The following is a 20,535-nucleotide window of genomic DNA, read 5'->3' on the forward strand; positions in this document are numbered from 1 at the left end:
CAGGTTTGCCCCCCGCCTCGCGTGTGACAAACTCGGGTGAGGAATTTGAGGAGGTTCCTAAAGAGGAGCAGGAGGCGTGGTGCAGAGGCCTGTACTCCGCATGCGGCTTTCCGCGCCTCAGCATTTAGCGGGCTGGATAAGTATCTCGTGAATAAACCAGCTGACTACACTTACTGGTTAAGCTCCAAAAGGCGGTGCAGAGATTTAACGCCATACCTTAGCTTAAGGGGAACACAAACCGTGGGGAAACAGCAGGGACCCGGAGCAGCAAACTGTATTACCAAGGGGCGGGGCTCCAAAAGGGGCGGGCCCTAGAGGCGTGGTTTTCGGGACAGAACGTGCCCGAAGGGTAGGGTTGTGGGCGTGGCTTAGTAAAATTCAGCGAGGGGCGTAGGATAAAGGTGGGGTCTTAGAAAGAGGCGGGGATGGAAGGCGGAGCTTCAAAGAGGTGCGGGATCGAGGGCGGGGCCTCAAGGATCAGGCACGTGCAGGGGGAAGTAGGTGGGGGATTAAATGACCAACACGAGGTAGGTTTAGCTCTCAGGGAGGCGGGGCTAGCACATCGCGTTTCCTACAAACATGTCCCTCTTCACTGGCCGTAGTGCGAAACCGGAAGTTCTTATGAGGCGTGCTTTGGAGTTCCGGGATAGAGCCGGCACCATGTGGGAGCTGCTCTGAAGAGTTGTTGGGTATCCAGTCCTGCAGATATTCCAAGGTCTGGGTGAGGAGGAGCACGGTGCAGCCAGGAGCGGCCGTGACTTGGGACGGGGAGCCAGGGCGGGACTTGAAGCCGTTGTTCCTTGCCTGGGGAAAGCGTGAGCTGCCGAGGTGTAGTTAATGCTGTTTAGATGATTGAGCCTCCGCGGTTCTGGAGAGCCTGGGCGGTGGGTTTCTGTGTCCTCGAGAGTACGGAACTCGGTGTTGCCAGTTCATGAGACCTGTGCTGCCAGGTTAAGCCGCTTGAAGTTTAGCAGAAGTTTTCCACGATGTTTATTTCTTAGCCCGTGTTTTAAGACATCCACTGCCTTGCAAGATGACGTCCTTAGCCCAGCAGCTCCAACGACTCGCCCTTCCTCAAACTGATCCCAGCCTCCTATCTAGACATGAAGTGGCCTCTCTGTTGTTTGACCCCAAGGAAGCGGCCACCATCGACAGGGACACCGCCTTTGCCATCGGTGAGCCCCCTTTCACTCAGCAATGTTCCTGGAGCAATGGTTTTTTTGGGGGGCTTTTTCTGTGTTTTCTTGTCTTCTGCGTTGTTGCTTCCCGAGCAGGTTCTTACGTGATTTGTCTTGTTAAGGGGGGAAAAAAAAAGCAAACTTGTTAGATGCTTAAATGTATTTATAAATAGTGGAATCTGAAATTTTACAAAGCAACTAATATGTAAAATGAAGAAAAATAAGGAGATTGAGAAAATGACTGGGGTGTGGAGGGAGTCTTCCAGAACTGAGAGTAGTTATAAGAAGGATTAGGAAGAGGGGTCGGGATGGAGTTCTTGGTGTGAAGTACTTTCTTTCCTCCTATTGAGTGAGATCAGATAAGTCCTATATGTAAAACCAAAAACCAGCGTTTGAAAGTGAATTACGCATTATACGGTTCTTGGATTTAGGGATAAGGAAACTAGAAGTTCTAAGTGACTCTTCTTGTAGGATGCACTGGCCTGGAGGAGCTTCTTGGAATTGACCCTGCCTTTGAACAGTTTGAAGCACCGTTGTTCAGCCAGCTAGCAAAAACCTTGGAGCGCAGCGTTCAGACCAAAGCAGTGAACAAACAGCTGGATGAAAACATTTCACTGTTCCTCCTTCATTTGTCTCCGTATTTCCTGCTTAAGCCAGCACAGAAGTGCCTGGAGTGGTTGATTCACAGGTAGCTAACCACGTTAATCCTTTACGGACTAGAGAGTTGCAGACACTCGTTAAAGCTGTGTTGTTAGCTGGAGCTGACTTAGATTAATGGGATGTCTGGAGTGTGAAGTGAACATGTTCTTATATTAAACATGCTGATCTCGAGTAAAATGTCCTGTTTAGTGTGTTTAGTTTTTTTTTTGGGTTTTGTGGTGTTTGTTTGTTTTTTGAGACAGGGTCTCACTGTGTATCTCTGGTTGACCTCAGACTCAGATATCTGCCCCTTTCCTCCCCAGTGTTGGGATTCAAGATGTATGCCATCACTCTTGTGTAGTTTTATTTTGAGGGTAAGGTCTCATACAGCTTGAGCTGGTTTTTAACTTCTCTCTTTCTTTCTCTTTGTTTTCAGAATGTGTCTTTCTTTGTAGCCCTGGCTGGTGTGGAACTCACTATGTAAATCAGGGTTACTTCAAACTCATGAATCTGCCTCCTTTTGCCTCCCAAATCCTGAGATTAGGGTTCTGAACTCTTACTCCTGCCTAAGTACTGTGGGTGCCATCAGACAAAACCTAACCTGATTAGTTTTTCTTTTTTTGGTTTTCGAGACAGGGTTTTGCTGTAGCTTTTGGAGCCTGTCCTGGAACTAGCTCTTGTAGACCAGGCTGACCCTGAACTCAACAAAGATCTGCCTGCCTATGCCTCCGAGTGCTGGGATTAAACACTTGTACCACCACTGCCCGGCTAACCTCATTAGTTCTAAGGAGCAGTGTACATTTCCTTTTCAGAGTCATTTTCAAGGATGAAACTATTAAGTTTCTTTCTTTCCACACTAGAGGTTAAGACTACCCTTTAATATATCAAGCCAAGTCAAGTAGTATTAGTAATGTGTATTAAGCATGTATATACCATGGCCCGTACTAACTACTGTGGATGCTGGGAACCAGACTTTTGACCTCTACAAGAGCAGCTTGTAGAGGCTAAATGGCTGAGCCTCCACTCCAGCCCTTCTTCATGTAGCTTTCATTCAGCAAACGTTAAGTGTGATTAAAAAAAAAAATCTGTAGGTTGTCCTTGGTGACTGTCTTTAAATAAATACCTCAGTAAAAGTTTACATAAGATTTAGGTGACTTTGACGGGATTTGTTGGGAAAGTTTACATAAGATTTAGGTGACTTGGACAGGATTTGTTGAGAAAGTTTCATACAAGTAGTGTCATGGTTAATATTCGAGCCTGTATAAAATTAATAGAAGGCAAGATCTGGCACTATTATATTTCAGTCTGAAGAAATTAATGTGATTTTATTAATCTTTTGGTTTTTCACAGGGTGTGATGGCACACGCCTTTAGTCCCAGCACTTGGGAGACAGAGACAGGTGGCTCTCTTGAGTTCAAGGCCAGCCTGGTCTACAAAGCAAGTTCCAGAAAAATCAGGGCTACACAGAAAAGCCCTGTCTTGAAAAACAACCAAAATTTTTTATTACTATCATTATTATTATTATAAGTATTTTGAAATATGTTGGTTAGGAAAGCAGTAGGAGGTTACAAGCCCAGCAATTGTTGTCTTGTTAGCCAGTTAGTTTTCTTGGTTTTATGATGATGATGATGATCACAGTTTCATTAAAGTTTAAAGTGAATAGGGTATAAATTTTGATACCGAATATTCAAAATGTTATTGCTTCAGAATTGATTGAACCATGTTGAATCAAACTTGAATGCAAAGTAGAGTTTATTATCTAAGTACTGTTTATCTTGTTGTGATTGAAATTCATCGTAGGTCATTATACTATTGAGACAGGATTTGGCCCTTTTAGAAACATGTGTCCGCCAGGCATGGTAGTTCATGGGAAGCACAGGAAGGTGGATCTCTGTGAGTTTCTTCATGAGACAAGGCCATCCTATCCTGATTTTGTCTACATAGCAAGTTTCATGCCCCGCAGGACTACCCAGTGAGACTGTCGAAAGGAAAAAAAAAGAGCAAAAGCAAGTACTTGTGAATTTTGTATATCGTGTTGATTTTAATCATTCCATATTGTTCCTAGGTTCCATATCCATCTTTACAATCCCGATAGTCTCATTGCTTGTGTTCTGCCCTACCATGAGACACGGGTATTTGTGCGGGTGATACAACTTCTAAAAATTAGCAATCCAAAACACAAATGGTTTTGGCTGTTTCCTGTTAAGGTAAGATTGTTTAATGCCATGTTCATTCATGTAAATAATTATTATAAACCATGATTAAGGTTTTTTGTTTTGTTTTGCTTTTTTGTTGTTTGCTTTGCTTTGAGACAGGGTCTCACCTGACAGCCCCCACTCATAGAGAATCACCCCCTTCCTCCCTAGTTGCTTGACTAGTATTATTAGTTTTGTTTTGGTGGTAGGGTCTCACTGTAGGGGCCAAGCTACTTTCAAACTTTCTCATTTTGAGGAAAGTTCTCTCTGTGTAACCCTGCCTGGCCTGAAACTCACCATGTAGAGCAGGCTGACCTCAGAGTCACAGATCTGCCTGCACTAAGAGCTGATGGCAGATGGTGGTGAAGCTAGCAATCAGAAGGAAAAGAGGGAAAGGATAGGCAATTTTGGATTCTAGTTTAATTTAATTTGGGAAAAGTAAAGCCGTTAATGATCATGAAGATAGTCCAGTTTTATCTGTACCATTTGTTTCCTAACTTCCTGTTAAACTCTTATAATAATGACATCTAGTATTTTTTTAGTACTTGACATTAGACTAGGCATTTTACATCGTACTGTCTTGAAGTCTTATAAACTCTTTATAGAGGTGAGGATGGACTCAGAAAATTGAAGTGACTTACTAGAGTTCCTGTGACTAAAGTGGGCACAATTGCAATATGAGTGCTACTTTGCATTTGTAATTTTAGTACCAAAGTAATTTTTTAAAAGGTGGAGAGAATGGAACTCTTAAAATACTTACACAAATTAAAGGGATAAGGATAACTTGAAGAGCATCAGGAAAGTGTTAAAATTTTGTTTGGAATGAAAGGATAGTTACTGAGAAGAAGGGCCTAGTAAGGTCCGTCTACAACAGAGACTAAAAGAAAGTAGGTGGATGTCATAGGAAGGAACTTGTACTGCGTGTGAGTGTGCTAATGGGGCTGGGACAAAGGCTGATGAGAGTGAAGGTAGACCAGCAGGCCATGGGTCTGCACCAAGGGCTAGTGACAGCTGGTAGTGACGTTAGCAGTCAGAAGGAACTAGGGAAAGGAATCCTCAGTTTTGAATTCAAAAGAAAATCTCAGAACCTGAATGTAAATTAGTCAAGCTAACTGAAGTTCAGAAAGTCTGGTCTGTGCCAAAGCTGCTTTTCCCTGCATTCACCCTGCTCAGAACATCAAACCATTTTCTCCTGGTCTTCCAAAGGCTTCAGCACTATCTAGAAGCTCTTTTCAGGTATCCAAACCTCACTCTCCCCTTAAAGATGACTTGGATTCTTCATTTAATTGTTTTGTTAATGTTTATTAACAGACCATGTGCAGTAGTAGTTAGTGGGGATAGCAGTATAGGCTTTCCAGGGCCTGCGCCTGTTTCTGCTATTAGAATATTGTGAAGCAGACCGATTTAAAAACCAAATCTTACTAGTAGAATGATTACGAGCTAGAAAATTGAGGTTAAATATGTTTAAGTGGTACATTATAAGTGCTTTCTCCCTTCGCTGTTACCCTGCTCGTTGGAGTTCCAAAAGTTTCTAAGAGTTTATGTGTTAATCTCATCAGCACCAGTTATAAGGTCTTGATGACCTGCCAGATGTTACTAGATAGGTAGTTGGGGTAATGGTCAGTTGGCAGTTTCTAATAGCTTGTTCTTTTTATCAATAACAGCAGTCTGGAGTGCCCTTAGCTAGAGGAACTTTGGTCACCCATTGCTACAAGGACCTTGGATTCATGGATTTTATTTGCAGTTTGGTGACCAGATCTGTGAAGGTGAGCCATGGGTGTGTTGAGTGTGTGGGCTCCCAAAGTGATGGATGGCTCTCAGAAAGGAAACATTTGGTAGAACTTATGTTGAATGGTCTGCTCTTGGGGTGCATGAGCAGGTGAAGAATCAGTTTTTTCACCAAAAGATATTTTTTTTCTGCAGAAGTAAATTAGCCTATTGCTTGTCAAATTCCAGCTACAGTGATTATTAAATAGAAACTACCTAAAAATGTCAAGAAACATCTTTACTCAGCATCGTGTACGATACTTAAAGAACCAGAGTGTTCCACAAGAGCCTGTATGTGTGTTGTGTTCCCTATTTCAGGCGTTCGCTGAGTATCCGGGAAGCTCAGCTCAGCTCAGAGTGCTCCTGGCCTTCTATGCTTCCACCATCGTGTCTGCTCTGGTGGCTGCTGAGAACCTGTCAGATAATGTAGTTGCCAAATTATTTCCATACATCCAAAAGGTAAGTCAAGTAAATAATTTTATACAGAAAGGAATTTGCTTGCTTTTGAAAATTTTATAAAGAAATACATATTTTTAAATTGATAGCTTATATTTTGAATGGTTGATAAGATCAAATCCTTAGGTTAAAAAATACTTCCATTATTAAATAGATATCTAATAATAAATGTTTGCTTCTTTCTATGTCCTAGGTCTATTTTCTTAGTCATATTTTTGTCATACAGGAAAGAGGAGCCTGCCCTTCAGGCACAGGCTGACTCTTCCCTGTTTCCTTAGCACTGAGTCTTTCCTACCTGCCACCTCCCAGACACTTGACAGAGGTTCTGCTTTCACTGCTTCTAAGCCCCAGATTACTGTCTTCAATACAATAATACAGTTTTACTCTCGTGAATGATGAGATGGACCTCTCCCTTCCAAAGACATGAGCTTGCAGGTCAAGCAGAGCTTGTTGCCTCTTGTTGGGATGTGTAGTGGATGTCTGAGTTAGGGGGCTTTTCTCGAGTTTGTTCCTTCTCACCCTGTGTCCGCATAGGAAAAAAAGTGAACACCTTGATATTCCATTTCTTAAGAGTCATTGCCTGTCAGTGTTCATTCGCTTTTTTAACTTACAATGTATTTATTTATTAGATAGTTTTAAAATTGCATTTTGCCTCTGTGTAAGAAGACAGCTTGTGTGAGTCTGTTCTATTCTACCGTGTGCCCTGAGGACTGAACTCAGGTCGTCAGACATGGTACCAAGTAACTAGACTCGCTGACCATCCTGCCAACCTTAGTTTTGTTTTGTTTTTTTGTTTTGTTTTGAGAGAGAGCCTTTGGCTGTGTGGCCCACACTGGTTTTGAACTCATGTTCATCCTGCCTTAGCCTCCTGAGTGGTGTGACCACCGGCTTAAAAATTGTTTTCGTCTTATACATGGAAACATACGGATTGTACACGAATCAGGACAAACATTAACATTTCTGATTGGTTGTACTTAAATAACATGTTAAGTAGAAGAACCTAATTCTGTGTTTTTTTCATTTTCCTTTTATTTTAATAATGCTTAGGGGTTGAAATCATCTGTACCAGATTATAGAGCTGCCACATACATGATAATCTGTCAGATTTCTGTGAAAGTAACAATGGAAGATACCTTTGTGAATTCACTGGCATCCCAGCTCATCAGAACATTGACCAAGGTTCCTTCTCAGGTCAAGGATGGATTAGGTTGTCTGATAATTCTCTTACAGCGACAAAAGCCAGAAACACTTGGGAAAAAGTAGGTATTGTTTTATAGTTAGAGGCCAGTGAAGTTGTTTTGAATAAGTTTTGGTGAGATCTACTGCTTTTACACTGCTTTTGTCTATTTGTCCATATCATGTATGGTTCCTTCTTTCCAGGCCGTTTCCTCATTTGTGCAGTGTTCCAGACCTCATAGCGCTACTTCATGGGATCTCCGAACGCTACGACATCAGTCCTCTTCTGCGCTACATGCTTCCCCATCTGGTTGCCTCTGTTGTTCGGCATGTTGCGGGTATGTGGCTTACATTTGGGCCTAAAAGCTTCCTAAGTTCCAACTATCATCAAATAGGACAGACACCTGGTTGATAGCTTTAAACTATTTAAAACTTTCTATTCAGGCGTTTCTATGTAACTAAGTTGTTTCTATATAATTAAGTGAAAAATCTTTAGGGTTGGGCAGCTTCACCCAAGGGAGGACTATCATTCTGAGACATTTCTCAGGATTCTGGTATTTAAATAGGTTCTGTTGGAATGAAAGGATTTAGCCAAGTAAATCTTTGCTTCCTGTTGTTGTTTTATTTACCCTTTGGCTCTTTTGGCTTTTTTAATCTTTGCTCTTTTGGCTCTTTTGAGGGGCCCGCTGTATAGCTCCCAAATAAATTACACACATGGAGTCTTATTCTTATTTATAAACACCCTGCCTTAACTTGGCTGATTTCCGCCCAGCTTTTAAATTAACCTGTCTACCTTTGCCTCTGGGCTGTTTCCTTTTCTTCTGTATGTCTTACTTCACTCTTACTCTGTGACTGGCTGGGAGGCTGGGTGACTGGCCCCTAACGTCCTCCTCTCCTTGTTCTCTTGCTCCTTCTCCTCACCCCAGATTCCTCCTATTTATAGTCTCTCTCTTCCTGCCCTGCCTATCCTTTCTCCTGCTTTGCTCTTGGCCATTCAGCTCTTTATTAGACCAATCAGGTGTTTTAGACAGGCAAGGAATCACAGCTTCACAGACTTAAACAAATGCAACATAAACAAAAGCAACACATCTTTACATTATTAAACATATGTTTCTGAGCATAGACAAAAATAATATTCCCATCTAGATACATAAAGATACTTAAAGATCTCTAGTGATTCATTCACAGTAAATATCCAGCTGCCAGAAAGTAAGCCAAGAAGATTTCATACATAAAAATACAAATTATGGCTGGGCAGTGGTGGCACATGCCTTTAATCCCAGTACTTGGGAGGCAGAGGCAGGTGGATCTCTGTGAGTTCGAGGCCAACCTGGGCTACAGAGCTAGTTCCATGACAGCTAGGGTTGTTACACAGAGAAACCCTGTCTCAAAAAAAAAAAGCAACAAACAAATCCAAATTATGAAAGAAATTGATAATTTTCATTATTTTTCTTTGCTTCAATAAACAGAAAAGAAATACTTGGTTCTATGGCTGCTTAGAGAATATTAGCAAAAACATCTCTAAATTGTGTTAAGTGTGATATAAAAAGGTTTGCACAACTAAATCTTGACTTAAAGCTTTCATTTCAGTAAGTCTAGGAGATGGCAGCCTTGGTTTAGTCAGGAGGCACTGCCAGGAAAGCTTGGCCTGCTTTCAGAGATCCCAGCTAGAGCCAGCTTCTCTAACTTTTAGTGTGGTCTGGGGAAACAATATAATTTTTGCACTTCTGTTTTATTCTTGATACCTATATCATGATAATGCTTATAAAAAGTATGGAGAATTTCAGGTGCAGGACAAATGAGAGTAGTTATACAAAAAATGTTTTGAGAACTGTAAGTGACTCAATAGATGTAATATACATTTGACTCTAGTTAAAAAGAGGTGGGGAGACTCAGCAGTTAAGAGTGCATACTGCCGGCCGGGCGGTGGTGGTGCACGCCTTTAATCCCAGCACTCGGGAGGCAGAGGCAGGCGGATCTCTGTGAGTTCGAGACCAGCCTGGTCTACAAGAGCTAGTTCCAGGACAGGCTCCAAAGCCACAGAGAAACCCTGTCTCGAAAAACCAAAAAAAAAAAAAAAAAAAAAGAGTGCATACTGCCCTTGCATAGGACCCACATTGGACAGTTCATAGCTGTCTGTAACTCCAGTTCCAGATTTGATGCCCTGTGCCATCATCAAAAGGCACCTGGATATATCTGGTACACATAAGCTCTGTGTAGGCACACAGTCATATACATCAATAAACAAGTAATTTTTAAATAAAACGAGAATAAGTAGGGGCTGGAGAGATGGCTCAGTGGTTAAGAGCACTGGCTGCTCTTCCAGAGGTCCCGGGTTCAATTCCCAGCAACCACCTGGTGGCTTACAACCATCTGTAATGAAATCTGGTGCTTTCTTCTGGCGTGTGGGTATACATGGGGGGAGAATGTTGTATACATAATAAATAAATAAATAAATTTTTTTAAACAGAAGAGAATAAGTATAGAAAATAGGTTACATACGAAACTTTGGATTCACCAAGATAGGATAGATAATGGAGTATTTTCTCTGAATTTGTTTGTTTTTTTTTTTTTTTTTGAGATAGGGTTTCTCCATAGCTGTTTTGGTTCTGGTCCTGGAACTAGCTCTTGTAGACCAGGCTGGCCTCGAACTCAGAGAGATCTGCCTGCCTCTGCCTCCCGAGTGCTGGGATTAAAGGCGTGTGCCACCACCACCCGGCTTTCTCTGAATTTGCCAAATAATAGTGAACTAGATATTGTGGATGTGTTTTTTACTTGATAACTGTTTGTATTTTATATAGTTTTACTATGTTAGAGTTAAAACCTTTCCCTTTTATTGAGACAAAAAGGGGGAAATGTTGTGGGAGAATTATTTGCACTGCCACTCCACTTTACCAATAAAGTTATACCTTGAATCAAAAATAGGTAATCAGTAAAAAGCTAGAGATACTAGTATATATGTTTTTAAGTTATTACTAGAAAACATTTCCACTGTAAGTAAATTTAATCATGAAGATGCCAAAAAGAATATTGCTCAGTTTTCATCTGTTTACATGTATCAAGGAGAAGAAACTGAAGGAATTGATGGTCAAATCTACAAGAGACACTTAGAAGCAATACTTACAAAAATACCACTGACGAACAACTTAGATCACCTGCTCGCTAGGTAAGATTGTTGTTAACGTGCTTCTGATTTGCATATTTATGGCTAAGTATTCATTTCAGTATTTATCAGTAGTTTTCTGGTTTGCTTTTTAATGCATTTTGTTTGCACTGTCTATATCATTTCTTTAGTTATGAGTATTGATCTAACAACTGACAGCCTAAAATGCAAAAGTAAAGTTTTCTTGATTGTCATTAATGTTTATAGAAGAAAATGAGAAGGTATTAGTCTCTCTAAATTTGAGTTGTAACTAAGTTTACAGATGTTTAAATTTTTCTATTAATAATTTCAGGCATAGTGCCTGAAATAGCACCTCAAACGGATACTCAGTAAATGTCATTTAGATTCTTCATACTGAGAGTAGGTATGCAGTGGAAATTGTTTCCTCTGTTTCTCCGAAAGACACTTCTGTCTTCTCTATTCATTTCCTATTTGATGTGATGACTAGAATGTCTAGGTGTTGTAGTTGACATAGGTTGGGATCTGGCTGAATGCCACTTCAGTTAGAATAGTAGTTTTAGAAGCCAGTCCTGGATCTGTTTTGTCGTTCTGTTAGGTGAGAAAGAGAACTGCTTGCAGGTGTCCTCATTTGTGTGCACAGAGGCTTAATTTACTCTGGAATCAGAATGACCTTTGAAATTTATAGCCCTCTTCTCTTCCTGGCACAGAAAGGGTTACTACACCCTTGACTTCTGTTTGCTGCTGTTTCCTTAGACCTCAGGCAAATTGGAAGCTTTCCAATGCCCTAATTCTTTCATCAGCAAAATCAATATAATTTCTTTCCTATGGAGGTGTGATCATTAGAGATATGATTTGTAAAACACTTAGTACATAGCAGGGATTCCATGAATGATAACCCATATCTGCTGGTGTTTCTTTTATAGCCTTCTTTTTGAAGAATATATTTCATACAGTTCCAAAGAGGAAACACATGCTAATGAAGTAGCTTTGCTGAACGAGCAGTTTCTTCCTCTCATCAGACTTTTAGAAAGCAAGTAAGTTGGGTGTGTGTGGGTGCTCGTCTTCAATGTTGGTCTGTTCTGCAAAGAACTTGCGTCTTAAGCAATGGATTGTAGATACTTTTCCTACTTTATCCTTTCAGAAAAGGACAGTACATTTAGAATGAGATATATTGAAAGACAAAAGGACATAGGGTTATGGACAGTATAACTTTTTTTAAGAAAAAACTATAAACTTTTATTGTCTCATAGTGACAGACCTGATCAATATTAGCCTTTATGTTTTATATGTGTTTTGTACATGTAGGTGAATGTGGCTAATAGCTTTATCAAGAATACTGAATGGGGCTGGAGAGATGGCTCAGTGGTAAGAGCAGTGGCTGCTCTTCCAAAGGTCCTGAGTTCAATTCCCAGCAACCACATGGTGGCTGACAACCATCTATAATGAGATCTGGTGCCTTCTTCTGACCTGCAGGCATACATGCAGACAGAATACTATATGCCTAATAAATCTTTAAAAAAATAGTGAATGAAAACTGTAATTCCTTCCTAGATACCCCAGAACATTAGATGTTGTATTAGAGGAACACCTGAAAGAAATCACAGGCCTTAAAAAGCAGGAGCTTTTCCATCAGTTTATTTCCCTTTCTACGAGCGGAGGAAAGTATCAGGTATGTTGTCCTTCCCCAGCAGTCAAGACAAGAATTGGTGTGGTTGTTTATTTGAAGAGCATCAACCAATAGTCATTTCCTGCTTTCCTCTGTTGAAAAACATCAGAGAGCTGAGAATTTAGTTTGTGTACTTACTAGAAACAGAGCTCTGGGGCATGAATCATAACTAAAGAAAAATGTACTATTCAGGAAAACATTGGGCATTTCATATGTTGTCAACAGTGGTGGCCTCACAGGCTCCCAGCATGCCTTGTTACTGCAGGTGTGCACCTACCAGCGCAGGAGCCTGCAGTCACATGATCATGACCCTGAATAAATCTTAAGAAATTTTTTAGTTCAAGCCTAAATGCTAAAAAATTTGATAAGTTCTTATGATTACCCTTGAAAATGAGTATTATAAAGATAAATGCACTTTTTCTCCTGATATCGGGCTCTTAGTTCCAATGGTGCATTTCCTTTATTGTTTGTTTGTTTTTCGAGACAAGATTTCTCTGTGTAACAGTCCTTGCTGTCCTGGAACTGGCTCTGTAGATCAGGCTGGCTTCAAACTCACTGAGATCCACCTGCCTCTGCCTCCTGAGTGCTGGGATTAAAGGCATGCGCCACCAGTGGTGCATTTTCAAATCTGTAGACAGCCCGGTGGTGTTAATCCCAGCACTCTGTGAGTTCAAGACCAGCCTAGTCTACAGGAGCTAGTTCAAAGACAGGCTCCAAAGCTACACAGAGAAAAAACAAAAAACAAATTAGGTAGATAGGTAGATGACCTTTGTAGTCTGATTTCATGCCAGTTCAAGCTTCTCTGTTGTTTTCTGGGTTGTGTCCTGTCTTCACTGAGGTACCAACTTAGTACTATCACTTGGAACTAGACTTACGTTGTAATGCTATTTCACTAAACTTAACCCACACCCATCCACACAAGTATATGGAACATATGTGCAATATGAATGTTCTCATGTATTGTAACTCAACCTTGCCCTCTAGACTCATTTACCTCTCTCTTTCTACATTTAGATGGTTATTGCACAGCATATTGGGAAGCGTAGGGTGTTTTCTGTTTTCATTTTTAGTTATGTGTTACTTAGGTTAAGTGAAATAATTGAATTATTATGTTGGACTTGCAGTTTTTAGAGGACTCTGACACATCTTTGATGCTCAGTTTGAATCATCCACTGGCTCCTGTGAGACTTCTGGCCATTAACCACCTGAAGAATATCATGAAAACATCAAAGGTTTGTGTCAGATTCCCCTCCAAGTCTAATTCTAGAGTAAGAAATTGGAGTTTCTGTCAAGAATTTATATTGTATAATTACAGATAAGTCAAACTTTATTTTATTTATTTATTTTTTGTTTTTTCAAAATAACTGCCCTGTTTTGGGGGTTGTTTGTTTATGTTTTTGTTTTCTATTTTAAGGGTTATAGTTGATTTTTAAGATGAAATCTATTTATTTATTTAGTGCCTGTGCTTATATATACAAGTGTTTGCACAGAGGTCAGAGAAAAATATGTGGATCAGAGGACCACCATGTGAGATTGAACTCAAGTTGTCATGTCAAGGGCCTTCACCTGCAGAGTCCTCTCACTGCACTGTCATCTCTCTCTGGGCTCTCTATTTTAGCAAGGCCAACTCGTAATTAAAAGATGGCCTTTAGAGTGTATATGCTATGTTCAGTGAGACTGGAAGAGGATTGTAGCAGCTACCCATCTCAGAAGGCCTGTTGGACATGACCTGGTTATTCGTGTGCTCTCAGAGTAGGGCCTGGTCTCTGCTGGTGTTCTGAGGTTCCAGTGGGAAAATTTGTGAGCTTTGTTGATATCGTTAATTTGCTTTTCTCTTGCTCAGGAGGGCATTGATGAGACTTTCATTAAAGAAGCTATTCTAACCCGGTTAGGCGATGATAATGTAGATGTCGTTTTGTCAGCGCTGAGTGCTTTTGAGGTGAGTAAACATGTTCTGTGGATGTGCGGATTTTGTTTGTAGGTACTTGGTTTTTCTCACGTGGTGCTTCACTCTATGCAGGAATGTGTCTGGAAACTAGTGCATTAAACATAGTCTGATGAGTCTCAAAGGAGACTGCACAGTTTGCTGGATAAGGAAATACTACAGAAAGGAAACGTGCTTATGGTTTGAGAGCTTTGTGTCGGCAGCCAGTGTCCCAAGACCAGGGCAAATTGGGTCATGAATGCCACTTTTGAGAAATTGTCCTAAGTGAAAAGAAAAGTGCAGCAAAAGAAAAGTTCTCATAGAATAGACATTCTACTGTGATTCTTCGGAGAGATTCTTTACAATTAATTGAAAATTTTAATTTTTTAAATTTCATTTTAAGAACACTGTAGATATTTGATAATAAATATTTATTTAATCGTGTTTTCTTCCCTATCTAGATTTTCCAGCAACACTTGAGTGTAGAGGAGACCATTTCGCATCTTCTGAATCTCTTCCAAAGAGCAGAACTTCTCAAGAATAAGGGGTGGTATGTTTGTTTCTCCTGGGCTCATGCTCTGCGTATCAGTACCCTCTCAGGTTCACACTGCTCTCTTCCTTTTCCTGAGGACTTTAATAACTTAGCGGTTGTCTTTTGCTCAGGACTATAGAACAGAGCTTTAAAAAGTTTGTTAATTGTATGTGTGCCTATGTTTGTACAATGTGCGTGTATGTGCCACTGCTTACCCTTGGAGGTCAGAGGACAATTGTGTGGAGTCAGTTCTGTGTTTTCACCTTCCCATGGGGCTGGGAGCTGAACTCAGGTGTCAAGGCCTGTGTAGCAATTGCTTTGACCTGTGAGTCATCTCACCAGCCCTGGTAAAACAGATCTTAATGGATTGCTCTCTTGAACTGTAAGACATCTGTTTGATTTCCTGGTATTTGAATGTCGTTTTCTATGCTTGAACTTCTAAAAAATAAAATGCAAAAGTATATAAGATATAATATTAGATCTGGGTGTGGTGGCATATGCCTTTAATCCTAGTACTTAGGACGCACAAGTAGGTGAATCTGAGTTCAAAGCCATCCTGGTGTAGAGTGAGTTCCAAGACAGCCAGAGCTACATAGTGAGATCCTGTCTCAAAAAAAAAAAAAAAAAAAAAAAATTAAAAAAATGTTAAAATTGAGTCATAGGGTGGGAAGAGTTTTCCAATTCTCTTATTTGTAATTAAAGTCAATAAAAAGTAAACCAGCTCAAAAGCTTGTAACACTTAAGTATATGATGAGCTTTTAGTTTATGCTTTTGTTTTTGGCAAGGAAAAGTGACAGATCTGGAGAACATGAGAGTATGTTTCATATAGTTTCTGTCTGCTCTATAGGTCAGTTGCTGATACAGTGACAGAGGAGGGGTGTATATGCATGTGAGAGAGAGAGAGAGAGAGAGAGAGAGAGAGAGAGAGAGAGAGAGAGAGAGAGAGAGATAATTTTATGCATGGTACAATGTATTTTAACCATATTCACTCCACTACTAGATTCACCCTTGATGTCACATCTTCCCAATTTTGTGGTCTGCTCTTTCCTTTATAACCCTCAGAATCCAGTTTGTGCTGCCCATACATGCATGGGCATGGGGCCATCCAGTGGAGAATGGTTGGTCTAGCAGGGGCCACAATCCTTAATGAAAGCTGGCTCTCCCTTTCCCAGAAAAGATATGCTTTTCATTTAGTTTATGTGATATGATGTGTTGGGGTATTTTGCCTCCATGTATTTTTTCTTTTCCTTTTTTTAAAATAATTTATTTTACTTTATTTTATATGCTTTGGTGTGAGGGTTTCAGATCCCCTGGAACTGGAGTTACAGACAGTTATGAGCTGCCATGTGGGTGCTGGGAGTTGAACTTGGTTCCTCTGGAAGAGCAGCCAGTGCTCTTAACTATTGAGCCCATCTCTCCAGCCCCATCCTCCATGTATTTCTGTTTACCTTATAAATGCTTAGTGCATATGGGGGCCAGAAAAGGGTGTCAGAGTCCCAGAAGTGGTGTTACCACTGGTTGTTAAATTGCCGTGTGAGTGCTGGGAGCATAAGCCAGGTCCTCTGGAAGAGCAGCCAGTGTTCCTAACTGCTGAGCCATCTCTCCAGCTTAGAATATGCATTTCTTTTAATGCAGGATGAATGTGAATCTTCACTGTCTAGTGGAGCTGGGGTATCTGATGTAATATATTTTGTTACAGTTGGAGGTGTTTGTTTTTTGTTAAGATATCTGACAGGACAAGATTATCGCCTAGATAACTCCTTTATTGGCATGGGCTTGCGGTTGTGTCTTAGTTGTCTCTGAGCAGTGTTTTTCATTAGGAGACCAGACAAGCTATTACCAATTGAGCCAGAACAGTGTAATAATGAATTCTGTTGGCTTGAAGTCTCTAACATGTCTCTGAACCAAATGTATCTCATGTCTTCCAGGTACAGGGTGCTAGAGCTCGCAGCAAACATTCTAATTAAAGAAGAGGTGCTCTGTGCAAGCGATCAGTTGTCAAATCAGGTGGTTGTCCAGTTGCTGCCTTTCATGGTCATTACTAGTGATGACATCGAGTCTCCTGATGTGAAGATTGCTGTACATCTGTCAAAATCAGGAATTTGCTCTCTGCATCCTCTACTAAGAGGCTGGAAAGAAGGTAAGAAACAAGTGTTAGATAAAACAGCTGTCTGTTTTATAAAGAAGATGAAACTGTTAAAATTTGGTTCTCTCTGTTGTTTGCAGTTGTATTTGTTATATGTCAGCATAATAGTCTTTATTTTGACTAAGTGGCTCATAGACAAATTCAGACTTGTATTAAAAAGAAGCATAAAAAGCAAGCCTTTGAAGAGAACTAGTAAAAATTTTATCTAAATGTGTAACTTTACCTAATTCTTTCTATGAATGCCACTGATAAAGGGCTGTCTGTATTCAATTTTTTTTTACAGCTCTTGAAAATGTTATTAGAAGCAGAAAGTCAATAGATATAATTGGCGTAGGAAATCAGAAGATGGTCCAGTTGCTGGCTGGCAATTTAAGCTCAGGAGACCGCTCTTCGATGCTGAGGCTGGTAGGTGTGCTGTCCACCTGCTCTGCACTTTGCTCTCATGCTTAGTAGGCGTGCTGTCTTTTGTTGTTGTTCCAGTGTTAAACAAATACAAAGGTCGTTTGGGGTATTCCTGTGGGGACTGTGACTGAGAGTTACAGCTCAAGCTGACCTGGAACTCGCTGTTGTAGCCCAGGCTGACCTTGAGTTCCTGATCTTCCTGCCTCAGCCTCCCAAGTGCTAGAATTATAAACTTGTACGACCACTAACTTAACATACTCTACCAATTGTTTAAGTCCTCTCTCTCTCTCTCTCTCTCTCTCTCTCTCTCTGTATATATATAAATTTTTTTGGACTAGTTAAAATACTTTGTTATTTTTAACCTTCATTTTTTTCTAATTTATATTTGACATATTAAAGTCTTTTCATTGTTAGCATATCCAAATGAAATTAAAAGAAAATACTTTTATAAACCTTTTAATGGTGTTAGGTGTCTGATTTATTGATTTTTGTTGCTGCTTGTATTTTTAAGTATGTGTTTTAAATGCATTTGATTTGTCAAATGTGTTTATGTACATTAATTTCTAAGTGTTTGTTCAGTGGTTACTGCTTTTTAAAAGGCTGTTTGTCATCTCACATGATACATGATACATAGATCAGCCTAAGATATCTAGAAAAGTTTGTTCTGGAAAGATCATGACTAACCAGTAACGGAGAATGCTTCTTTCCCAAGGTGGAAGATTTAATAAGTGCTGGGGAAGAGGAGTCCTGCAGCCTGAAGCAGAAAGTGACATTTCATGTGATCATGTCTGTGCTTATTTCTTGCTGCTCATCCTTCAGAGAAACCTGCTTTCCATTTGCTATTCGGGTGTTCAGTTTACTGCGGAAAAAAATAAAGAAGCTCAAAAGCATCATGGCTACTGTGGTAAGGAGTGCAGTGTCTGCAGACAGCTGGGTACAGAGTGCAGCACAGCGTGGGTGCTGGGGATCTAGCTGGGGAGTGGGAAGCAGTGGTGGCAGTGGGTTTCGGGCAAGGTACTCTCGTGCTTTTGCAGCAGATTTATTCAGATCACGAGATTTCCAGGTTGTCATGACTGACTCCTCTTTACTCTTTTTGTCAGGCCACTATCCAGGTTTCACTCATAACTACTCTGGTGAGGACAAACTCACTTCCAGAGTTAGGGCTTGAAGAAAACCTGTTATAGTATTTATTGAAAGAATATTCTTTATATTGGAAACAGTTGAGTGTCCTGGTAGGTCTGGCCTGCCATTGTCTCTGACAGTGTTATTAAAGATCCTGTTTCCATTTGTACCTAGTGTCCCATTTTGAGGTAACAAGATTGTTTTAATATCTGCTGTTTGCAGCAGTATTTTTCTTTTATTTATCTTCTAAACTCCAAAGGGCTGCCCATTACAGGATTTGCTAACTGAGTTACACTTGTTACACTTTTTTCATATTTATGTATATCCCAGAATTTTTAAAAATTCTAATTTTAGTCATTGTTAGCTAAAATTATGTGAACATGCTTCTCCATACTTTAAAAAGTGGCCCAGGTGAGCCCTTCTTAGTGTCTGTCTCTTGTGAGGTGCAGCAGCTGGAGCTGTATTTGTCCGCAGTGTTAGCAGGATAGAGCAGTTATGTTTTACTCCGTGTAGGTGGTAGGTTGTTTCACATTGCTCTGTCAATGCCCTTTCTGAGGACTAGGAGAGTCTGTCCAGCTGCAGCCGCTTACCCATCCATACACGCACGCAGTTGTGTATGCTATAGACAACTATATGCAGTTGTCAATCCATCATCCCTCCTAGCGTGTGCACGTCTGCTGCTATCTGCTCGTAGAGCACATGTTTGAACTCCTTTCAGGATGTGCTAGTTTCTGTGTCCTTTAATGTTGCAGGAAATCCCCTCCGAGTGGCACCTGGAACTGATGCTGAACAGAGGATTGCCAGAAGAGCTGTGGGCGCGTTATGTCCAGCAGCTCCACCGTGCTCAGAAGGTTACTATGGAGGACGCCATTTTACTGATATTTTCCCTGAAGTGTTTTATTTTTACCTTGAAGGCTCCCAAATCTTTTCCTACAGGTAAGGCACGATCATAAATCTTTAAATGTGATGCAACACTGAGTTCTTAACTCCGTAGTTCACCTCACTTGAACGCGAAGCTCCCCGAGCATGCTCATGTAGGTTTCCCCATTGCTTCTCTTTGTCACCATGTCCCTGCAGATGCTACATGGTGGAATCCCGAGCAGCTAGACGACGACAGCAGATGCTACCTGCACTTGCTCATTGGTGTCTTTGAACTGCTGCTTGAGTTTTCTGACGCCATGCATTTCAGGGTTCTGATGAGCCTTATCATGAAGGTACTGGGCTTCTCCTCACAGGCATTCTGCTGCGGGTGGTGAAGGTTATTTTATTACCACAGTTCCAGTACTAATGGGAGTATATTTTGCAGCAGTGAGGAGTGTGCTGACAAACATCCCCTCCAGAGCAGTATAGTAAAGACAGCCAGGCAGCACAGTGAGCCGAGAGTAGCCTGCAGCGTTCCTATGGATGGGCTAGTGTGTTTAAGAATCAAAGCGGCCCAGTCTGTTCACGTTGTAAATGTCATTTGTAGATGAGAAAACTGTCCTAGTGTTGAAAGACGATATTCAGGAGACGCAGTCACTCGTGAAACTTATCCTGGGCGGTATTACCTCCATGCTGCAAGCAGTGTGCTCTTGTCCTTGTCTGACTCCCTCTCTCCATGGTATTTAGCATTGCCAGCATTGCTCACTCCTTCAGAATGCTTTCTTAAAGTTTTCAGGTCCCGTTCTTGTCTAGGTTTTTAGTTAGTGTCCCTATCTTTTCTGTTCCGTGTTTTCAACTGTAAGGTTATAGTAGAGTTCTTGACTATCATTCTTCAAGGACACCTTCTAAGTCCTTAAAATTCCAAATATTGAAGAAGTGATTCAAGGTACATGGCATTAAATCACTCATGTCCTATTGTACATTAATGAAAAGATCCAGGGGTAATGCCGGGCGGTGGTGGCGCACGCCTTTAATCCCAGCACTTGGGAGGCAGAGGCAGGCGGATCTCTGTGAGTTTGAGACCAGCCTGGTCTACAAGTGAAGGCGAAAGTCACAAACAATCCCACATCAGTTTGGAATTATGATTAATAGGGTGGTATTTATTTAAAGGGGAAAAAAACTTTCAGATCACCATCCCAGACAACAGCCCTCTGCGCAATCAGGAAGGAGTCCAGTTGCCGGAAACGGAGCAGGAAGCAAAAAAAAAAAAAAAAAAGGAGAGAGTAAGGAGGGAAGTGGCCGCTTTTTTAAAGAGAGAGACCACGCCCCAATGGGCTGGTATCTCAG

General features: G+C 40.9%; 1 protein-coding gene across 1 annotated transcript in view; it reads left to right on the top strand.

Moving 5' to 3' along the window:
* The first annotated feature begins 640 nt into the window (after positions 1–640).
* Positions 641–20,535, top strand: part of Heatr1 (HEAT repeat containing 1) — a 46,705-nt gene continuing 26,810 nt past the window's right edge. Inside the window, exons 1-19 of the mRNA XM_013353142.2 lie at positions 641–715; positions 1,002–1,175; positions 1,650–1,866; positions 3,883–4,024; positions 5,677–5,778; positions 6,098–6,238; positions 7,283–7,494; positions 7,616–7,749; positions 10,475–10,577; positions 11,459–11,569; positions 12,087–12,204; positions 13,326–13,433; positions 14,045–14,140; positions 14,587–14,675; positions 16,586–16,797; positions 17,087–17,208; positions 17,918–18,109; positions 19,080–19,263; positions 19,405–19,541. Coding sequence (XP_013208596.1) covers positions 1,034–1,175; positions 1,650–1,866; positions 3,883–4,024; positions 5,677–5,778; positions 6,098–6,238; positions 7,283–7,494; positions 7,616–7,749; positions 10,475–10,577; positions 11,459–11,569; positions 12,087–12,204; positions 13,326–13,433; positions 14,045–14,140; positions 14,587–14,675; positions 16,586–16,797; positions 17,087–17,208; positions 17,918–18,109; positions 19,080–19,263; positions 19,405–19,541 — 2,562 coding nt within the window. The 5' untranslated portion in view covers positions 641–715; positions 1,002–1,033. The remainder of the gene's footprint in view (positions 716–1,001; positions 1,176–1,649; positions 1,867–3,882; positions 4,025–5,676; positions 5,779–6,097; positions 6,239–7,282; positions 7,495–7,615; positions 7,750–10,474; positions 10,578–11,458; positions 11,570–12,086; positions 12,205–13,325; positions 13,434–14,044; positions 14,141–14,586; positions 14,676–16,585; positions 16,798–17,086; positions 17,209–17,917; positions 18,110–19,079; positions 19,264–19,404; positions 19,542–20,535) is intronic.

This window comes from Microtus ochrogaster, unplaced genomic scaffold (genome assembly GCF_000317375.1).
Source record: "Microtus ochrogaster isolate Prairie Vole_2 unplaced genomic scaffold, MicOch1.0 UNK2, whole genome shotgun sequence".
NCBI lineage: Eukaryota > Metazoa > Chordata > Mammalia > Rodentia > Cricetidae > Microtus > Microtus ochrogaster.